The sequence below is a fragment of the Condylura cristata genome, unplaced genomic scaffold (assembly GCF_000260355.1).
Source record: "Condylura cristata isolate star-nosed mole 26May11 unplaced genomic scaffold, ConCri1.0 scaffold00025, whole genome shotgun sequence".
NCBI classification, from domain to species: domain Eukaryota; kingdom Metazoa; phylum Chordata; class Mammalia; order Eulipotyphla; family Talpidae; genus Condylura; species Condylura cristata.
In genome coordinates, this window is record NW_004567126.1 from 31,257,783 (window position 1) to 31,274,889 (window position 17,107).

At 58.8% G+C, this 17,107-nt stretch overlaps 2 protein-coding genes across 13 annotated transcripts in view; one reads left to right on the plus strand and one right to left on the minus strand.

Annotated features, from left to right (window-relative positions):
- Positions 1-1,649: 1,649 nt before the first annotated feature.
- Positions 1,650-7,706, plus strand: PRAM1 (PML-RARA regulated adaptor molecule 1). 2 transcript variants are annotated; one of them, XM_012729366.1, is made up of 10 exons: positions 1,650-1,701; positions 3,027-4,386; positions 4,460-4,526; positions 4,601-4,677; positions 6,675-6,729; positions 6,816-6,924; positions 7,052-7,214; positions 7,304-7,337; positions 7,425-7,459; positions 7,582-7,706. In XM_012729366.1, exons 1-10 carry the CDS (start codon positions 1,699-1,701, stop codon positions 7,617-7,619), a joined length of 1,941 nt encoding a protein of 646 aa, XP_012584820.1. In that variant the 5' UTR covers positions 1,650-1,698; the 3' UTR covers positions 7,620-7,706. The 2 variants fall into 2 exon arrangements, with proteins under 2 accessions (XP_012584820.1, XP_012584822.1); XM_012729368.1 differs by having other exon boundaries at positions 7,425-7,510; positions 7,582-7,664.
- A 1,097-nt stretch (positions 7,707-8,803) lies between these two features.
- HNRNPM (heterogeneous nuclear ribonucleoprotein M) overlaps positions 8,804-17,107 on the minus strand; it is a 28,852-nt gene continuing 20,548 nt past the window's right edge. For 8 of the 11 annotated variants that reach the window (XM_012729726.1, XM_004689410.2, XM_004689409.2 and 5 more), the window contains 4 exons: positions 14,030-14,083; positions 11,412-12,214; positions 10,843-10,894; positions 8,804-9,229 (listed from right to left, as the gene is read on the minus strand). In XM_012729726.1, coding sequence (XP_012585180.1) covers positions 9,066-9,229; positions 10,843-10,894; positions 11,412-12,214; positions 14,030-14,083 — 1,073 coding nt within the window. In that variant the 3' untranslated portion in view covers positions 8,804-9,065. The remainder of the gene's footprint in view (positions 9,230-10,842; positions 10,895-11,411; positions 12,215-14,029; positions 14,084-17,107) is intronic. The other 3 variants (XM_012729727.1, XM_012729725.1, XM_012729721.1) reach the window with 1 other exon arrangement.

Genomic DNA, 17,107 nt, shown 5'->3' on the forward strand with positions numbered 1-17,107 from the left:
CCACCTTCCTCTACTCCCCTGCAAAGCCTCTGGGCGCCTGCAGCCCCTGCCCGCCCAGCAGAGGGCGCCAGGGAGCCTGAGGGGAGACAGGATGAGGGCCCCACCCATCCCTGCAGGCCTCCGCAGAGGGGGTTGAGCGGTCCGGGCAGCTGAAGTCAGCGTGAGTGACCAGCTCCACCCACAGCCACCTTGACCAGTGCGGAGGAGGCGAAGGCTCCTGGGGACACACCCCCCGGTCCTGCTCTGACCTTCCCCCAGTCATCCCCACGCCAGGCCCTTGACCATACTCCCGGGGACCCCAGGGTCCGCTGCCCACCTGGGAAGCAGGACCGCTTGTGGTGGAGCCTGAGCGACCAGATGCAGCCCCTCAGGCCTGGGCAGCCAAGGGCACGGCTGTCCATAGCCCAGAAAGTTCCAGGCACTTGCCCCCACGAACCTCCATCGGCCCTTCTCGCGCACATCTCGCCCCGGAGCCACGGGGAAGTGTCACCGGCGCGGGGCCTGGGAGGACAAGCGCTGACCCCAGTGCCAACAGCCGGCTCGGGCGCCGCAGGGCTTGGTCCAGATGAGGCCCCTGCCGAGTTCCACCTTGGGATGCCCAGCCGCCTCTGCCCGCCCGCTCTCGGAGGGGCCCGGCCCATCAACACTGGCCGCCTGGCCTCTACCGGGAGGCCGGTGGACCCAGAGCACCTCCGTCTCCACAGGCAGGGGCCAGGCAGTGAGGCGTCGCCCCCCCCCCCCAGGGAAGCCACGCATGCTACAGGGGGCCTCCCCCGAGCTTAAGAAAGCGGCCCCCCACCACGTGCCAGGACCACCTGCCCCCCGCTGCCCCGCGGGTGGCAACAGCTGCAGGCCGTCGCCTCGCGTGGGCACCGCAGCCCCCGCTCCCGTGAGGCCCAGTCCAGAGAGAGCTGGGTCTTGGGGGCTCCTTGGGCGCCTGCACTTCCACTGAGCCCCACGGCAGCATCACCCTGGCTAGCTCAGGCCACACCCCAGCACAACTAAATCAGAGTTTCCGGGGGTTCTTTATGTCCCGAGTGGCCAAACTCAATCAGCACACCGCGCCCCGCCCCAGTGTGTTCCACCCGCCTCACGGACGCCCCGGGGACAGCGCCGTGGTCAGGGCTGGCCTCAAGGCAGCTAAGGGCCCTCCCGGCCTCCGCCCCGGAACCTCTCCCAATCCAGGTCAAGCCCGGCAAGCCACGCGGAAACCCCCAGGTCTGCCACCCCAACAAGGCCCTTTGACCCAGCCCCCCTTAACAGAAGTCCTGCTCGAAGCAGGGAAGTGTTGAAAAGAGGAAGGCAGGTGAGGCAAGACAAGCGGCTGCCCACGCCCGCAGCCCTGCCTCAGGCCGCGGTGGCCGCCCTCACCGCTGCCCCTGCAAGCCCGGCCGCAGTAGCCTCTGCAGGCAGGAGGGCTGGGGGCCTCCGGAGGCCTGGGCGGGCCGGGCGGGCGCGAGGGGAAGCAGGTGCCAGCCGGGCGTGCGGCTGATGCTCCGTGTGGGTGGCCGGGACGTGGCAGGCAGGACAGGAACAGAAGCGCCTGACAGGATCTGGGGATAGGCTGGGGTCACCCCCGCCCCCTTTCCTTCCTCCTCTGTCGTCCCCTCCCGGAGTGGGGCAGAAGCCACCATCACTTCCTGAAGGCAGCGGCCCAGGTCTGGCCCCACCGCCCTTGGCCGCCCCGCGCCTGCAGCCATGGTGAGTGGCAGTGCCCTGCAGAGCCCCCCGGGCTAGAGACGGGGTGGGAGCTGGGGCCGAGGGGAACCAGGGCGATCCCGGCAGCAGGGTGGGGTATGGCTGCCCAAGGTCCAGGGAAAGGGGGTGGTCAGCACACCCCTCTGGGGCGCCTGGGCCCAGGGGCCCCGTGGCAGGCTCAGGCTGCGACTGAGGGCCCGTGGGCTGCCCAGGACCCCCGCCCGCCGGCCCGCCCGCCCCCGCCAGCACCACGGGCAGCCTGCAAGCGGCACTCAGGATGAACGCAGGGTTTCCTGTGGGGCCGTGAAGTGGGTCGCCGACCTAGGTCCGCCCACCCTGCAGCCGCCAGCCTGGCTGGGCCTGTGGGTCACGGGGAGCCCTTGCTCAGCCCCCAGGAGGGGCTTTCGGAGAACTTCAGGCCCCAGGAGGGAGGGGCCCGCCCCGTCCTTGGGCGGGCAAGGGTCCTGCAGTTCTGCCCCCAGGTGAAGCCGAGCTGGGCGTCTGCGTAAGGGGCCCTGCTAGGTCAGAGCAGGCCTGGGCTGCGCCTCTGCCCGTCCGTGGCCAGCTGGCCGAGGCGCAGATGATACACGCGCCTGTCCATCCCCTGGCCGCCGCCGGCCCCGGGGGCTGCAGCCCGGCCTGAGGCTGTGGGCGGCGGCACTGGCTTCTCCCTGCTGCAGGGGATGTGGCCGGCGCCCGCGCCCCAGGTTCCCTCCGTTTGAGCAGCCTTTGGGCGCCTCCTCGCGCCCGGCCCTGGGGGACAGCAGTGAGCAGCGAGTGGCTCTCCTGCGGCACTGGGTCTGCAGGGCCGGGGGCAGCGAGGCGACGCCCCAGGAGTTGGCCACGTGGGGGCAGGCCAGCGGGCGGGCGGGCAGCCGCTGGGGCTGTTAGTGCGGCCTGGCAGAGGGGCGCGCCCCGGGGTGTGCGCACGGAGAGCGCCCAACTGCTCAGGGGTGTTGGAGGGGCGGGGGGGGGGGGAGGCGGGGCGGGGAGGCCGGGCCCACGCGGTGGCGGGGCGCTGTCTGCTGCTATGGGGGGACTGGCCCAGGTGGGGACAGCGGCACAGCGAGAAGTTGATGAGAAGCTGTCTGAAATTAGAGTAAAGGTGAACTGGGGACACGGGGATGAGGTGGTGGGGCCCAGGATACGCGGGAAGCAGCTCCCACCGAGGGGAGCACTGTGGGGCCATCACGGGCGCCTGTCCTGACGGGGTGCGGCTGGGTGCAGCTGGGGGCGCCAGGGGCTGGAGATGGGTGGAAGCGCCGGCAGGTGGGGTGCCGGGTGGGGCCTCTGTGCCACGGCCCTGCTGACCGGCTCTTGTCCCCCAGGGGAGCCAGCAGGACTTCCGGAGCCTTCAAGCAAAATTTCAGGCCTCTCTGCCTGAGACCAGCGACCTGCCCAGGAAACCCCCAAAGCCGGAACTCAACAAACTCAAGAAGCCCCCCCAGCCTGAGCACAGCGCAGTGCCCAGGAAGCCGCCCCAGCCCGAGTTCGCCGACCTGCCCCCACGGCCCCCCAAACCCGAGTTCGGCGCACTCGCCCACAGGTTCCCACAGCTGGAGGCCACCCTATCCCCCAGGGCGCCCCCACTGGCCGAGGCCTGGCAGCCCGCGCCCAGCGCGCTTGTCCACCAGCCCCGGAAGCCCGAGCTCAGCAGCACTCCCCAGCCCCCTGCAGACTCCAAGGCCAGTGTGCCCCCCAGGAGGTCCCAGCAGCCTGAGCCCAGTGAGGCCACTCTGAAGCCCGCACAGCTGGAGCGCAGTGCCTCGCCCGGGAAGCCCCCACAGCCCGAGTTTTGTGCACCCCGCAAAAAGCCCTCCCAGTCTCAGGTGGGGGGGCTCCCGGGGAAGTCCCTGCCACAGCCCCAGTCCAGCGAGGTCCCCAAGGCCCCCCCGGGGGTGCCGGAGCCCAGCGAACCCCAGCCCCACGCCCTGAGGCCCGTGGCCAGCGCCCACCCCAAGAAGCCCCTGCTACCCGAGTTCAACCTCGGAGGGCCCCCGCAGGCTCAGGCCAGTGGCCACCCTAGGACGGCTCTGCCACAGCCCGAGTTCAGCAAGGCCCCTCAGATGCCGCCCTGGAAGTGCGAGTTAAGTGAACCCCACCCCCACCCCTCACAGCCCAGCCTCAGTGCATTTCCCAGAAAGCCCCCACAGCTTCAGCTGAGTGACCCCAAGAAGCACCCCCAGCCTGAGGCCGGTGACCTTACCAGGACATGCTCAAAGCCTGAAGTCAGCTCGTTTCCCAAGAAGCTGCAGCAGCCCGAATTCAAAGCACCCCAGAAGCAAAGCCCCCAGTCCAAGCCGGGTGGCCTCCCCAGGACCTCCTCCGAGCCTGAGTTCTGTGTGCACCCCAGGAAGTCTCCACAGCCCAGGCAGCACCCTCAGGCCGCGTTCTTCACTGACCTGCCCAGAAAGCCCCCACTGCCCGGCTCGGCTTCCGAGAGCTCACTGCCCACGGCCACCGCAGGCCCCCGCGCCAGGCTGCCGCTCAGCCTGGGGCTTGGAGCCGGGCGCCAGCGGGCAGGCGCGCTTGCCTGCAGAAGCGGGTGGACGCGGGGCCTCACGCCTGGCCACGCGCCCCGGCGGCGACCTCTGCCTCCGGCCAGCAGCCTGGGACCCCCTCCCGCCAAGCCCCCGCCGCCCCCAGGCCCTGTGGATCTCCAGAGTTTACGGAGTCCCGCGGCCTCAGGTGGGTCGAGGCGGCACAGAAGGGGACAGAAGGCCCCTTGTGCCCACCTCACTGCTCCTCTTTTCTTCCACAGCTCTCAGGAGAACCCGCTCTTCTGCTGGGGTCCTCTTCCAGGTCAGACAGCCCGAAGACGCCCCTGGGTGAGTGTGGGGTGTAACGGCAGACGGGCAGGTCACGGGGCTGCAGGAGGCCCTCACCTTCGGCATCCCTGCAGGGACCTGGAGGAGGTCTACGAGGTGTACGATGACGTGGAGCCCACGGAGGACTCCAGACACAGCCCCAAGGGCAGAGGTTTGTTGGCGCCGGGGTGGGCCCCCAGCCGGCCCCTGCTGGGGCGCGGGAAGCGTTCCTCGGTGCTCGCCAAGGTGTTTCTGCTTGCTGCTGGGTCAGGCCTCCCAGCAGCCCTCTCCCTGCAGCTGCAGGGGAAGGAACGTGACAGGGCCGTTCCGGCAGGCCACCCCGGAGGCCACCACCAGCATGGAGTGGCCGGGGCAGGAGCGGGGCGTGGCTGTGGCAGTCAGGTGAAAAGCTGTCAAAGGAGCGTGGCGGCTTGTGACAGGGCCAAAGACATCGAGGGGTGCCAAGGGTGACGTCAACTGCCTGGTGCAGGACGCGGCCACCCGAGCAGGCTGAACTCAGGCGCTCGGGCTGGCCACGGGCACAGCGGTGCGGACCCCCGCCCACGTCTGCTCCGAGAACAGGGCAGCCTCGCAGCCCTGCCCTTAGCCCAGCCCCGGTGACTGCCTCCGCCCAGCACAGACGTGCTTTTACATGCGGGCCGCTCTGCACGGCCAGGCCCCCAGGCAGTTAGCCCCTTTCCAGGCATGGACGCTCAAGGACGACATGTAGCCCAGCCCAGTTCAGAATCAGCGCAGGGGCCAGGCCCGCTTCTGCCAGCGGGCGCTCCTGCCCTCTCTCTGGGAAGAGCCCGACAGCTGAAGTTGCGGCCACAGGTGCCCCGGACATGTCAGCACCTGCCTCCCTCCCCTTCCGCTAGCGCTCTCCTGCCTTCCTGGGTCCTCTGCTTCCGGGCTTTCTCCAGGAGCCACTTGCAACAGGTCTGTTAGCACAGAGCTTCCTGGGAGGGCCCCTCCTGTTGCTTCTTCCTGAGGCCCGTGGCCCGTCTCCTCCAGCCCATTCTGTGCCAGCAGACACTGACTAGAGCCCGCGCTTCCCCAGACCCCTGCCTCCCCGAGACGCTGAGGCTCACAGGTGGCGTACCTCGTGCCTTGCTTTAAAAGGTTGCTTTCTTGGCTCTTTGCCAAGTCTGTTGCCCCTGAAGGACTCAGGGCTCCTCTCTGCCACATTAAGAAATGGCCGTGCCTCTCCAGAACTTTCCCTTGCAGCAGGGGGGCCTCTCCTGGAGGGGAGCTGGGATCTGAGCTGGCTCCTCAGGAAGGACAGGGTCTGAAAACACTTGGGCCGCGCGCCAGGAAGCACAGGCCCAGCATAGGGCTGCGTGCTGACCCAGACATGCTCAGCTGCTTTGAGTCTGTAAGGTTCCTGGTGAGACACAGGGGTCCTGGAGTCAGGACTGCCCCCAGCGGGGCCGCTGGGAGGCAGGAAACGCTGGATGCAATGTTCTGGGCGGACTGCAGCCCAGGCTGGAGGTAAGCCCAGCTTCTGAAAGGGTGAGGTGCACCACACAAGCACCCTTCCCTGGGCTGCAGCGTCCAGAGTCCACTTGGCGTCGGCCAGAGAAAATCTGGGGCTACGGCTCCAAATGCCCTGGTGTTCGGGGGACCTCGAGGACCAAGGCAACCTCCCGGCAGCTGCGCACAGAGCTGTAGGTAGGCTGGTCCTTTACCAAGAAGTCGGCCCAGAGTCCAGCCCATCAGTTCGGCCAGTTTAAGCAGCCACCCTATTAGTTCTTGCTCAGAGCAGACTGCATTTGCCTCAGAAAATGCTCTTGCTTGATTTTTGACCCCGATCTCATTTCAACTCCCAGAGCCCCATCTGCTCTAGGAGGCAGACAAGAGAAGGCCTCAAAGACCTGGTGGCTTTAGTTCAGCACTAGAGGCTGGGAGCGCAGTGGCGCCTGACAGGGGGAGGCCTTGTGAGCGATGACGTAAGCTAACTCAGAAGAGCCCACGCCGTGCCCAGCACATGGCACGAGCGAACACGAAAGGCAAGCTGCTGGGCCTGCCCAAGGTCGGCTGGCCTGGGGGCGCCAGCCGGGAGGGGCTAGGTCAGAACAGAGAGCGCAGACTCACGCCCGATCCAGCTACCAGGTCGCGGCTGAGTGACAGGATGAGGACACCCTAACTCAGCGTTCTGACTGCCCCCAGATGAAGGGTCACCCGCCTGGCAACCCCCCCGGAAGTCACCAAGTGTGGACCTCAGGTACCACAGGAGGGAGTGGGAGGTGGAGGGCGCTGCGCTCTGGGCGGACCTCTCACTCACAAGCACCCGACTCCTGTGGGACTTAGGAAGGAGAAGGCCCCCCAACAGCAGCAGTTGACATCTGCAGACCAAAAGACCCTGAAGCAGATCAGAAAGGCCGAGAAGGCTGAAAGGGAGTTCCGGAAGAAGTTTAAGGTGTGGACATGAAGCAAGTCCTGGAGACTAGGTGCTGCCCAGCTAACCAAGGCAGAGACTCCTGGGAGAGAAGCCAAGGGGGGCGGTGGGGAGTCACCAGCCAAAGTTCTGACATCTCCTTCCGCAGTTTGAGGGGGAGATTGTAATCCAGACAAAGATGATGATCGACCCCAATGCCAAGACCCGCCGCGGGGGGGGCAAGCACCTGGGGATCCGGCGCGGGGAGATTCTGGAGGTGATAGAATTCACCAGCGACCAGGAGATGCTCTGCCGTGACGCCAAGGGCAAGTGTGAGTGACCAGCTTGGTCAGCCCTGGGGCCGGGGCCGCCAGGGGCAGAACTGCCACACATCCCCACCCCACCCCCCGGTCTCTTCCAGATGGCTATGTGCCCAGAACCGCCCTCCTGCCCCTGTGAGTGCTGGCCCTCATGGTGGGCAGGTGGGGGGAGAGGTAGGGCAGAAAGGGGACCCCTGCTAACACAACTGTGCCCTCCTCCAGGGAGACAGAGGTGTATGACGACGTCGGCTCCTGGGGTATGTAGGTCGCTCCGGTGCTTAGAAGGGACCACAACACCTCTGCGTGGGGTAAGCGCCTCCCCCCCCAGGCTGCTCACGCTCCTCTGATGGGGGGGGTCACTGCCATCTTTCCTTGGCAGAGCCGCAAGAGAGCCGACCATTCCACGTGGGGCGATGAGGCCCAGGGATGGGGACCATGGCAACCCACCAGCCAGCCACCCCCAGAACGCTGGACCCCAGCTCAGCGGCCGCCGGATTATCCAGGTCTGACCACATACACGGATCACATAAAGCCGCTCTTTGAAGGAATTCTGCTTGTTGTCTCTTCTTTTCTCCCTGACTGGCCCACACACTGGACCAGGATTCTTAGCCAGAGACTTGAGGGGTGTCTACGGGGCTGTCCGACTGCCGTCCCCAAGTCTCACTCCTCAGGGAAGTGTGGCAGGGAATAAATGCAAGTGGGTGGCTGCTGCTTTTCTAAGCTTCAAGGTGGGATTCTGTCAGACTGGACCCCAAGTCAGCTGTCAGCCAGGGCGACATCCCCTGTAGGACACCCCCACATGCTGCAACCCTGCACGTCCACAGCACGAGCAGCTCCTTGTAAAGTGCAAACCCGCCTGGTCCACGTGAACCTATGCACGAGCCCACGGGGTCGATGGGGCGGGGCGGCCCCGTTCTGACAGAGCCCGGCGTCTAAGCTCGGTGGGAAGCTCGACACTGCTCCGCTCAGAAGCCGGCACTCAGCTTGCTTCTCTGTATTAGCGGAGAAAAGCTGCGGCGGCCCGAAGTGTTCTCCGCACTCACCCCACCCCACCCCCACACACAGGCGCTATGTCAAAAGAAGTGTACGCTGGGCTTGTGGGGGTGACCAGTTAACGAGGACGGAGCACTGGTGGGCGGAATTAGTGCCCTTACAACCGAAAGCAGAGAAACGTCCCGGCCACGTCTACCACGGACACCGCCAGAGGCGCCGTCCGCACCATGAGCAGGCCTCGCCGGACCGAACCGCTGAGAAAGAAATGGTTGGAGCCGGCCGGCTCGCAGTGCTGTCGTCGAGCAGCCGGAGCAGAGTAAGACAAGACTGGGCGTGAGCCGGTGCAGTCTGTGTCCTGCCACGACACGCGGCGCGAGGCCAGGCTGCCGGCGTCCGTCCACCCGCCGAGAGAGCCCAGCGCGCCCGCCGACCGGCAACGGAGACTCGATCCCTCGCAGGCCCGGTCTCCCCAGGACAGCGCTCCCGAAGTGGCCTCGGGCCAGACCAGGACACCACTGCCGGGCACGGCTCCCACAGGAGAAAATGCAATGGAGACGCTAGCTGCCCAGACCTCACCTGGCTGTCCCACACAACAGACACAAAAAAGCCATTTTCAGGAACTGGTATTTATTATCAAAGTCATATTCGATGTCAACAAGATGCCACAACTACAAAAAAAATTGCGCACATTGCAATCTCAATGCAAACAGTCAAATGGAACCCCAGTCATTAAAAAAGTAATTCAAATTACCCCAAAAAGCAACTGAATTTTTTAAACATCTTTATACATCCAGCCAACAAATTAAAATGGTTAACAAGAAAAAATACAAATTCAGAGGTCTGGTATCGATGTTTAAAAAAGGCAACTGCTTAAGCATTTCTATCGATTCGAACATCAATCTCTCGGCCACTCAGCTTCATCCCATTCATCATCCGGCAGGCTCGCTCAGCCACCTCTGGCGACTCAAACTTAACCACACCGCACCCCTTGGACTTCCCATTCTCCATCTTGATGTCGGCATACAGCACGTGGCCTGGGCACAGGGAGGGAAGAAGAGACCACAACTCATCAGGCAAACCCAGAGCTCAGCCTCAGTCTGGGCTCCGCTCCGTCCAGATCACCTGTTGGATTTGGTTGATCGAGTCACAGGGGAGGCGGCCCTAGCGCCACAGGGGGAACTGGCTACCACCACCACAGCCACGTTGCCATTCTTCTGCCAGCAGGGCCACATTGCCACCGCGCCCTGGACGCGCCTCCCCGAACTTCCAGTGCACCTCCACACTTGAAAGGTTAAACAGGGTTGCTAAAGCCAAACTCAAGGGCAAATTCAGAGGCTTCCTTTTCAATGCACCATGCCACCCAACAAGGTCACCACCAGCACAGTGGATGCTCCTGTTCTCCAACAGAAGCGGTGAGACAACTGGCAAGCGGGCCACACATATTCAAGCACCTATTAAGCGTCCCTGGTATGTGTCAACACTATGGAAATGAGTCTACGGGGGAAAGTCATAGAAACAAAGGCCTCCTCTTCAGTGTCAAGGTAAAGGGCCTGTCCTACGGGGCCCGCATTTCTAGAGCCATTAACTCTGCCTGAGGGAGAGGCAACATCAGGAGGAAAAGCACTAAAATAGTTTAAGCTTTAGAAGCTGACCAGGCGAAACACGACTGACTGCCGATGACAGCTCCCAGCGGAGAGCTTCCGGGAAAGGCCACCTGCGACTCGGGAGCGGGAGGGAGCTTAAAGAAGGGGCCAAGCGGTAGCGAGGCCTGTGAGTCTGGCTTCCAGTCAGTAAGGCGCACCCCCAGGCACAGATGAAGGACTGGCCCGATCCAATTTGGCTTCTCTGAATACTTAGCTGCCCTTGAAAATCAGGGAGTGAGGGAGAGGGCAAAAACAGGGCAGGAAAGCAGGCTATGGCTCAACAGCTCGCCCGCAGAGCCAGAGAAGTACAGCAGTGGTGAAATCTGAGCCACCGCTGAAACAGGAAATGAGAAAACACTTGCCTGACCCAGCAAGCACTCAGGCCTCGGGTTAGGCTTGACTGGTGACAAAGAGCAGAAACAGTGGGAGTAAGAGTTTGGGGGTCAACTTGAAGGCGGGGAAATAACATTCTGTCACAAAATGAGTCTTCCAGAACGGCTCGGGCCCACAAGCTTGCTATATGCACAGAACCTGTGCTGTGCCTTTATGCTGAATTTGGAAACAGAGAATTCCAGCAAAACAAAGTTTAATCAAGCCCAGTCCTCAGAGAACGCCATTTCACAGCCACCCAATCACAGAGCAACAAGGTAACACTCTGCAAGGACCTGCCGAGCTTCTCCGGTCATCGCTCAGAAGCCATTTGACCCTGGGAATGTGGCTTTACCTGACTTATCTGTAAAAGGGGTTTTTTAAAAACCCTAAAAGGAGAAAAAGGGTGAGGTGGAAAGTGTCCGACACACAACAGGAAGCTCAACAAACTGCTTGAATATTTGCATGGCAGAAAAATGGCAAGTCCCATCGGTTCTCAGAGTCCCTCTAACATGGGTATAAAGTGGCTGCAGACTAGGACGAAGCTTTGCTGCACAGTTCAACCACATCGCTAACAAGCTAAGATTTCTGGAGCCACAACATAAGGAAGCCCCTAAAAAGTCTCCAACACTTACCACACTCGTTGAATTTGTCCTTTAGCATCTTCCATGTGAAATCAAATGGGAGCTGAGGGGAGAAAAGGGAGACCAATCAGTAACTCAACCAAATCGAATGTATGAACATCGCACTGTCTGAGTGAGGGGTGACCTCAATGACTTATTGCACTGAGAAACCGAGTGACTTTCAAAACTGAGACATCAGCTGAGAACACAACAGTTCTGTCAAGAATGAAGCTCTAACCTGTAGAAAAATCACTTCTCGGCCTTTCCTTTGGGCCAAGATCAAGGGTAGTGTCTAAACCACAGTGACAAGAGTTCACAGAACCGCTGGACATTGGCTAAAGATTGCCGATTTGGTAAAGATTTTCAGGTGCAGCTGCTTTCTTTCTGGATTCTTACACCAAGGGGCAGGGCAGCTCTCACCACTCCTTCCTCAGCCTACCCACACCCAGCTTCCGGGGCTAAGTAGCTCTGCGTGCCCCTCAGGCACGCCACCCGTCTGAGGGCACGCTCAGCCTCACTTCCAGCCCCGCTCCCCTCCAACCCCCGTGGAAGATTACGGAAGCGCCCGAGGAGTCACTTACATTTCGCACAAATATCTGGCAGGCCTTCCTGGCCACCCCAGGAGCATGGCCGCCGGCTCCACCAAAGGAACCTGCGAAGCTTCCTCCAAAATTGCCACGCTCCATCTCGATGGCACGATCGAAGCTGGCACCGCCACCGCCACCCATGGCCAGGCCCATCCGCTCAATGCCAGCGCCCAGGGCTGGGCCCATGGCAGGGCCCATGCGCTCCAGGCTGTTGGCGCCCATGCGCTCCAGGCCCATGCGCTCCAGGCTGTTGGCGCCCATGCGCTCCAGGCCCATGCGCTCCAGGTTGTTGGCGCCCATGCGCTCCAGGCCAGTGGCCATGCGATCCATCACAGGGCCCATGCGCTCCAGGCCAGCCCCCATGCCTGCGGGCACCATGCGCTCCATGCTCAGGCCCATCCGCTCGATGGCAGGGCCCATCCGCTCCACACCGGAGCCCATGCGCTCAATGGTCTGGCCCACTCGGTCAATGGGCGCGGCCATGCGCTCCAGGCCAAAGCCCATGCCGGCGCCCATGCGCTCCACGCCGGAGCCGATGCGCTCCATGGTCTGGCCCATGCGCTCGATGCTGGAGGCCATGTGGTCAAGGCCCAGTGGACCCATGCGCTCAATGCCGGAGCCCATGCGCTCAACTGAGCCCATCCGGTCCATGACCAGGCCCATGCGCTCAATCTCGGAGCCCACTCGATCCATGCCGTGGCCCAGGCCTGCGCCCATGCGCTCCATGCCGGCACCCCCAATGCGGTCAATGCCGGGGCCCATCCTCTCGATCCCGGGAACACTGCCTCCACCTCCACCTGAAACAGGGCCACAAAACACAGGCAGACGTCAGGGAGCTGGGCATCTGTGTGCACACCACGCCAGGGATGACCTGGCGCAGAGGTCTGGGCACTGGACAGGTTCAGGCACAAATCAGGAATTACGCCCCGCGGTAACTAACGAATAGACACCCCTAAAACACTGGCAATCGCTACAGGTGTGTAGTGGTGAGTCTATCCTTCTTCCTAATTCTATGGCACAACTGAAATTTTATTTTAAAGATCCTGGAGGATCTGAGTCAACAAAATTACTTCAAAGTGCTAGCACTGTGACAAGCTTGTGTTGGCCTCTGCTCCACAACCCAGCTAGGCAGCTGTTTCCTGGCCACCAGACCTTAAGAAATGCTCAAGGGAAGAGGCACAGAAACCCCATGCTCAGAGCCACCCAGAGTAGCGGGCTGCGGGGGTTATATGGTGACGATTCAAAATCTTCTCCCACTGTTCCCGAGAGGCCCTGCGGTGGGCAAATCTGGCTGCCTTCCTCCTTAGCACCTCCAGAGCACAGAGAAGCTGTTGTACAGCCGTGTAATCGAGAAGAGAATAAAGAAGACAAACACGGCAGGCCCTCTACGTACAATGGGACACAGACAGCCACTGCCAGGGCTTGATACTCTGTCAGTGAGACTGCCACCGACTTGTACTCAAGTTTGCTGGCTCTGAAGAAAAAGCCGATGGCATTGTAAGTGGACTCAGAGAGGCCCAGATTGGGCGCTTGCTGCCACAGCTCAGCTGGACACATGCTGGTCAGTCAGCAATGCACGGGGAACCTGTGCTGCTCGCAACTGGTGAAGAAACGTCTGGTTCCAAGACCGCTGCACTCAGCTTTCCACACACAGTGCTCAAGGGTCCCTCTTACTCAGCTTCACCACCGCCACTGCTGACTCAAGCAGCCCTGCCCAAGATGCAAATGCAGGAGCAACCAGGTTCTATGACTCTCCAGCTGACCAATTTCATGACCTAACAAGTCACTTCATTCTCCATGCCTGTTTCCTTCAGCTGAGTTAATAGCACACCAAGTGGCAAAATGTAAATACAAATTGACATTAGATTTTCAGATAAGAAATTGCTCAGAAATGATGAAAAAGGGAACAGACTTAGAGAGGGGAGGAGCATGGCCAACCATCATCAGAAAGGCGGCTGACCCCCAGATGCCACAGCAGCGTGCCCACGCAGAGTTCTAGAGTCAGCCCACCAGAGAAATATTCAACAAATGCCTCAGAACTACAGAAAAGCTGGGCTGAGAAAAAGCTTCTTTGGTCTTATGGATCCACTTCTAGAAACGTGTATTAGTGAGTGGAATGACATACACCAAAAAGCTTAAGGCATTCATCCCTAGGCAGTGAGATTTCAGATACTTTCTTCATAGTATTTTAAATTTCTTCACGAACACATGTGCACATTTCAATAAACATATGTAAGGCTATATGCTTTTTTAATAATAGGTAAAAATATTTACTGTCAGGAATTTAAATTTAGTGAAAATAAGAAAGAGCCCCCAAATTAAGCAGACAGCATAACGATGACAAGGGGCAGCGCACAGCACCAAGGCGGTACTCTTTATATGCAGCAACCACTTACCCCTTAAGACAGCCCCGTGAGGTAGGTAGTTACACCCCAAATTTACAGTATGAACAGGTTCAGTAACTTGCCAAGCAGCAAACTGCTAGGAAGAGGCAGAGATGGTTCCCACCCCAGTCTATTTTCATACCCATGATTTTCATCACTACACTCTACTATCCCCAGTAATAACAGCCTAGTCTAAAAATCAAAACATCAAAACTAAGTGTTTCCTACCTCCTCCCTGCTTTGCAATGATCTCTCCTCTCTTCAGTGCATTACTTAGGATTTCTAAGGAAATCAGGAAGAAAAAAAAATTAGCCAAATTTCTCTATGGTAATAGAAATTTGTTTAATACAGATTCCAGAGAAGGGATACTATGGATTATTTTTAAGGAGGGGGGAGGGTAAGGGTTGAGAAATATACACACAGACAAGGTCACGTTATTAGAAGAAAATGGTTAAGAGTCCTTGATGACGTTGACGGTGCCAGGATCCCATGAAGCTCCAGAGTCTGAGGCCCAGGTTCTGGGGTCATCTGGGAATGCCCCCAACAGAGAGCTAGGAGCCAGTGCGCACCTCGAACTGAACATTAAGTCACGAGAATTGGGCTAGCAGCAATTTTCTGAAGTCTGGTTCAGACCATCCGTATCAGAGACTGCACCCACCCACGCACCCAATCAACATCTTGCATTTGTCTCTCAGCAGAAGTTATAGCTACTCTCACACCCTGTAAACCCTAGACTCCAGCACCATCCAGTGCAGTGCCAGAAACATGGCCTAATGAACAAAAAGGTGCCGTCAGCAAGCGAAGCCCACCAGTCCTGCCTAGAAGGAGCTGAGCGAAAACACAGCCCCAGGAATGTCTCCACTGTCCAAAGTGGGGAACACTGCCGCCTGCGTGCCAAGGGTTCCTCTCTACAGTCTGTCTCATGCCATGGTTAGTGCTCGCTCTCACAAGTTTATTTTGGTCTTTCATTATGTAGAAGAAACCCACCCCCTCAGGTCCTGAAATACGTTCAGGAACGTGGGCAACCATCAAGAGCCAGAGGGCACATCTACTCAGTTCATAACCACCAAAACTTTAAGAGTCTGCCCCCAGCTGCTCTGAGTACCCTCACATCTGCTGAAGGAAGGAGGGGAAACCTACCAAGAACAAGGCTTTCTGGCCCGGACGCCAATGCAGGTTTATCGTTCCATGATGCCTACATTTTGCTCCACACCCCTGAGTCTAACTCATGTTCCTAAAACAGCGCGCGTAGGTCACACGATCCCCTCCAAGTCTTCAGCTGGGACACCGCTGGTGTGAAGAGGAAGGTCTGCGAACAATCACAGGTCTCCCAGTGCTGACTCTGAAATGAATGTCCTTCCTGCCCTGGGTGGAGAGACCATCACCTCCTCCAAACCTCTGCCCTGACAGCATCAGCCAGCGGCATCTACCAACCACAGAGCACCTACACTGGGCATTCTAGGTCACGGTCCCTCCAGCCTGAACCACATAGCCTGCGTGATCTTCCCATGCTCAGATCCACTCCTCTCTCAGCAGGACACTATCTGCCATGGAGAGCCAGGAACTTTCTAGTTGTAAGAGAAAATATCACCTCCCTGTGATGCTAAGAAGACTGCCCTGAGGGCCCAGGAGTCAACATGGCCACTAGCTCCCGCACTAAGCAACTTCTGCTATCCTGAGCCACATATCATCATCTCCACAGCTGCCTAACTGTCCTTGTAAGGTCAGGGGTCACATACCCACCTACATCCTCAGAGACGCAGACCTGTGCAAAGGGACACTGAGGAGGAATCACAAGAGGACACAACAGTAAAATGATTCAAGTGTCAAGTGAATGAAAGGCGATTTAGAACTGAATCTGAAAAACGAATCCAGGGAATAGTAGCTCTGAAAACCTGCACTGAATGCTTCATTTGGTTCAAAGACCTTTTAATGAACTTGGGCCTGATTGTAAGTAGTAAGGGAATCTTATAAAAGTCCTCTGCGCTTGTCCGTGGTCAGTTTGGGGGACCTCAGAACAGATACTACATAGTCTCAATCAGAAAGGTGCCTAAGGGCCTTCGTGGTGGCACAAGGGGTTAGGTTTCAGCACTACAAAGCTATGCACAGCTGCTTCAGCTTGAGTTCGACCCCCAGCCAGGGAGTGACCCACAGGGCACAGCAGACCTCCCCGCCTCCCCACTGCTCCCCTCAGAGGTGTATGTCAGTTGATCCGCCTGTTCCGCTCCCCACGTCTCTGTTGACTCCCCTCACCCCCGCACCTCTGGCCTGCACTTCAGATCTTGTATGCATAAATAAATCCTTTTAAAAGAAAAAGAAAAGGTGCCAAAGTATAGGGAGACAGCAAGATCTGCAGGTGCTACTGCTTCTATTTGGTCAGGACAAGACAGTTTCTTGTTGCCACACCAGTAACTTCACCAGACCACCAGCTGTGCAGGAACCAGGTTAAGGCCAACAATCTCCTCACCAAGAGGAGACTCGCACACGAGTAAGAAAGGAGTAAAGGCCAGAGGAAAAAAAAAAAGTACCCGAAGGAGCAAAATCATGTCTCATCTTGTTCTCAACCAGCTGTGTACAAAGTGGTATTTGTACAGACAAAGTGGTATTTGTAAGATGACAATAAATTTTAATATATATTTTTTAAAAACGCTCCACCATTCCACGACACGGTTTGTGAAGGCAATACAAAACTCTTACTGATTATGAATTCATAATCTCCCCCGCCCCAAATTCTAAAGCTCTGAACAACCTGGCTTCAAGTTGGTCCTATCAAACAAGTACAGGGGGAGGAGAGGAAAGAAGTCTACGCTACTTAGGAAGATGTAAGAAAATCATTCACATTACTATGGTTGAAGTCAGTCTCTACCCATCAACAGAGTCTGAGAGAAACAGTTTCTAGAAACTCCTGATTTCATGAAAGACAAAGCTGGAAGTCTCGAAGATAATCTGTAAAGTTAAGGATCATGTCTCACTGATGAGCTGAATAAGCAAGCACTCCAGGGCCTTCCTAACTACTTAGCTGATAAAAACTAGACACAAAAACTTAAAAATTCTCACAACCCAGCCCAGGAAGTCCCACAGAATAGGCTCTTCGAGGCTGTCACCAGAGTAAGCAGCAGGCTAAGATGGGCGGCAGAGGTAACCCATGTTCTAAATCCCATTTGAGAAAAGCAAGGCCTAAGTCCCAGGAAAGGACGTTACCTATAGGCCACACAAATGAAGGAGAAATACACAAAAGTCTCAAAAGCACCTAAACTCAAAGCAGGCAAGGACAGCAAAGGAGAAGAAGTTAGCTGCTTTGCAATC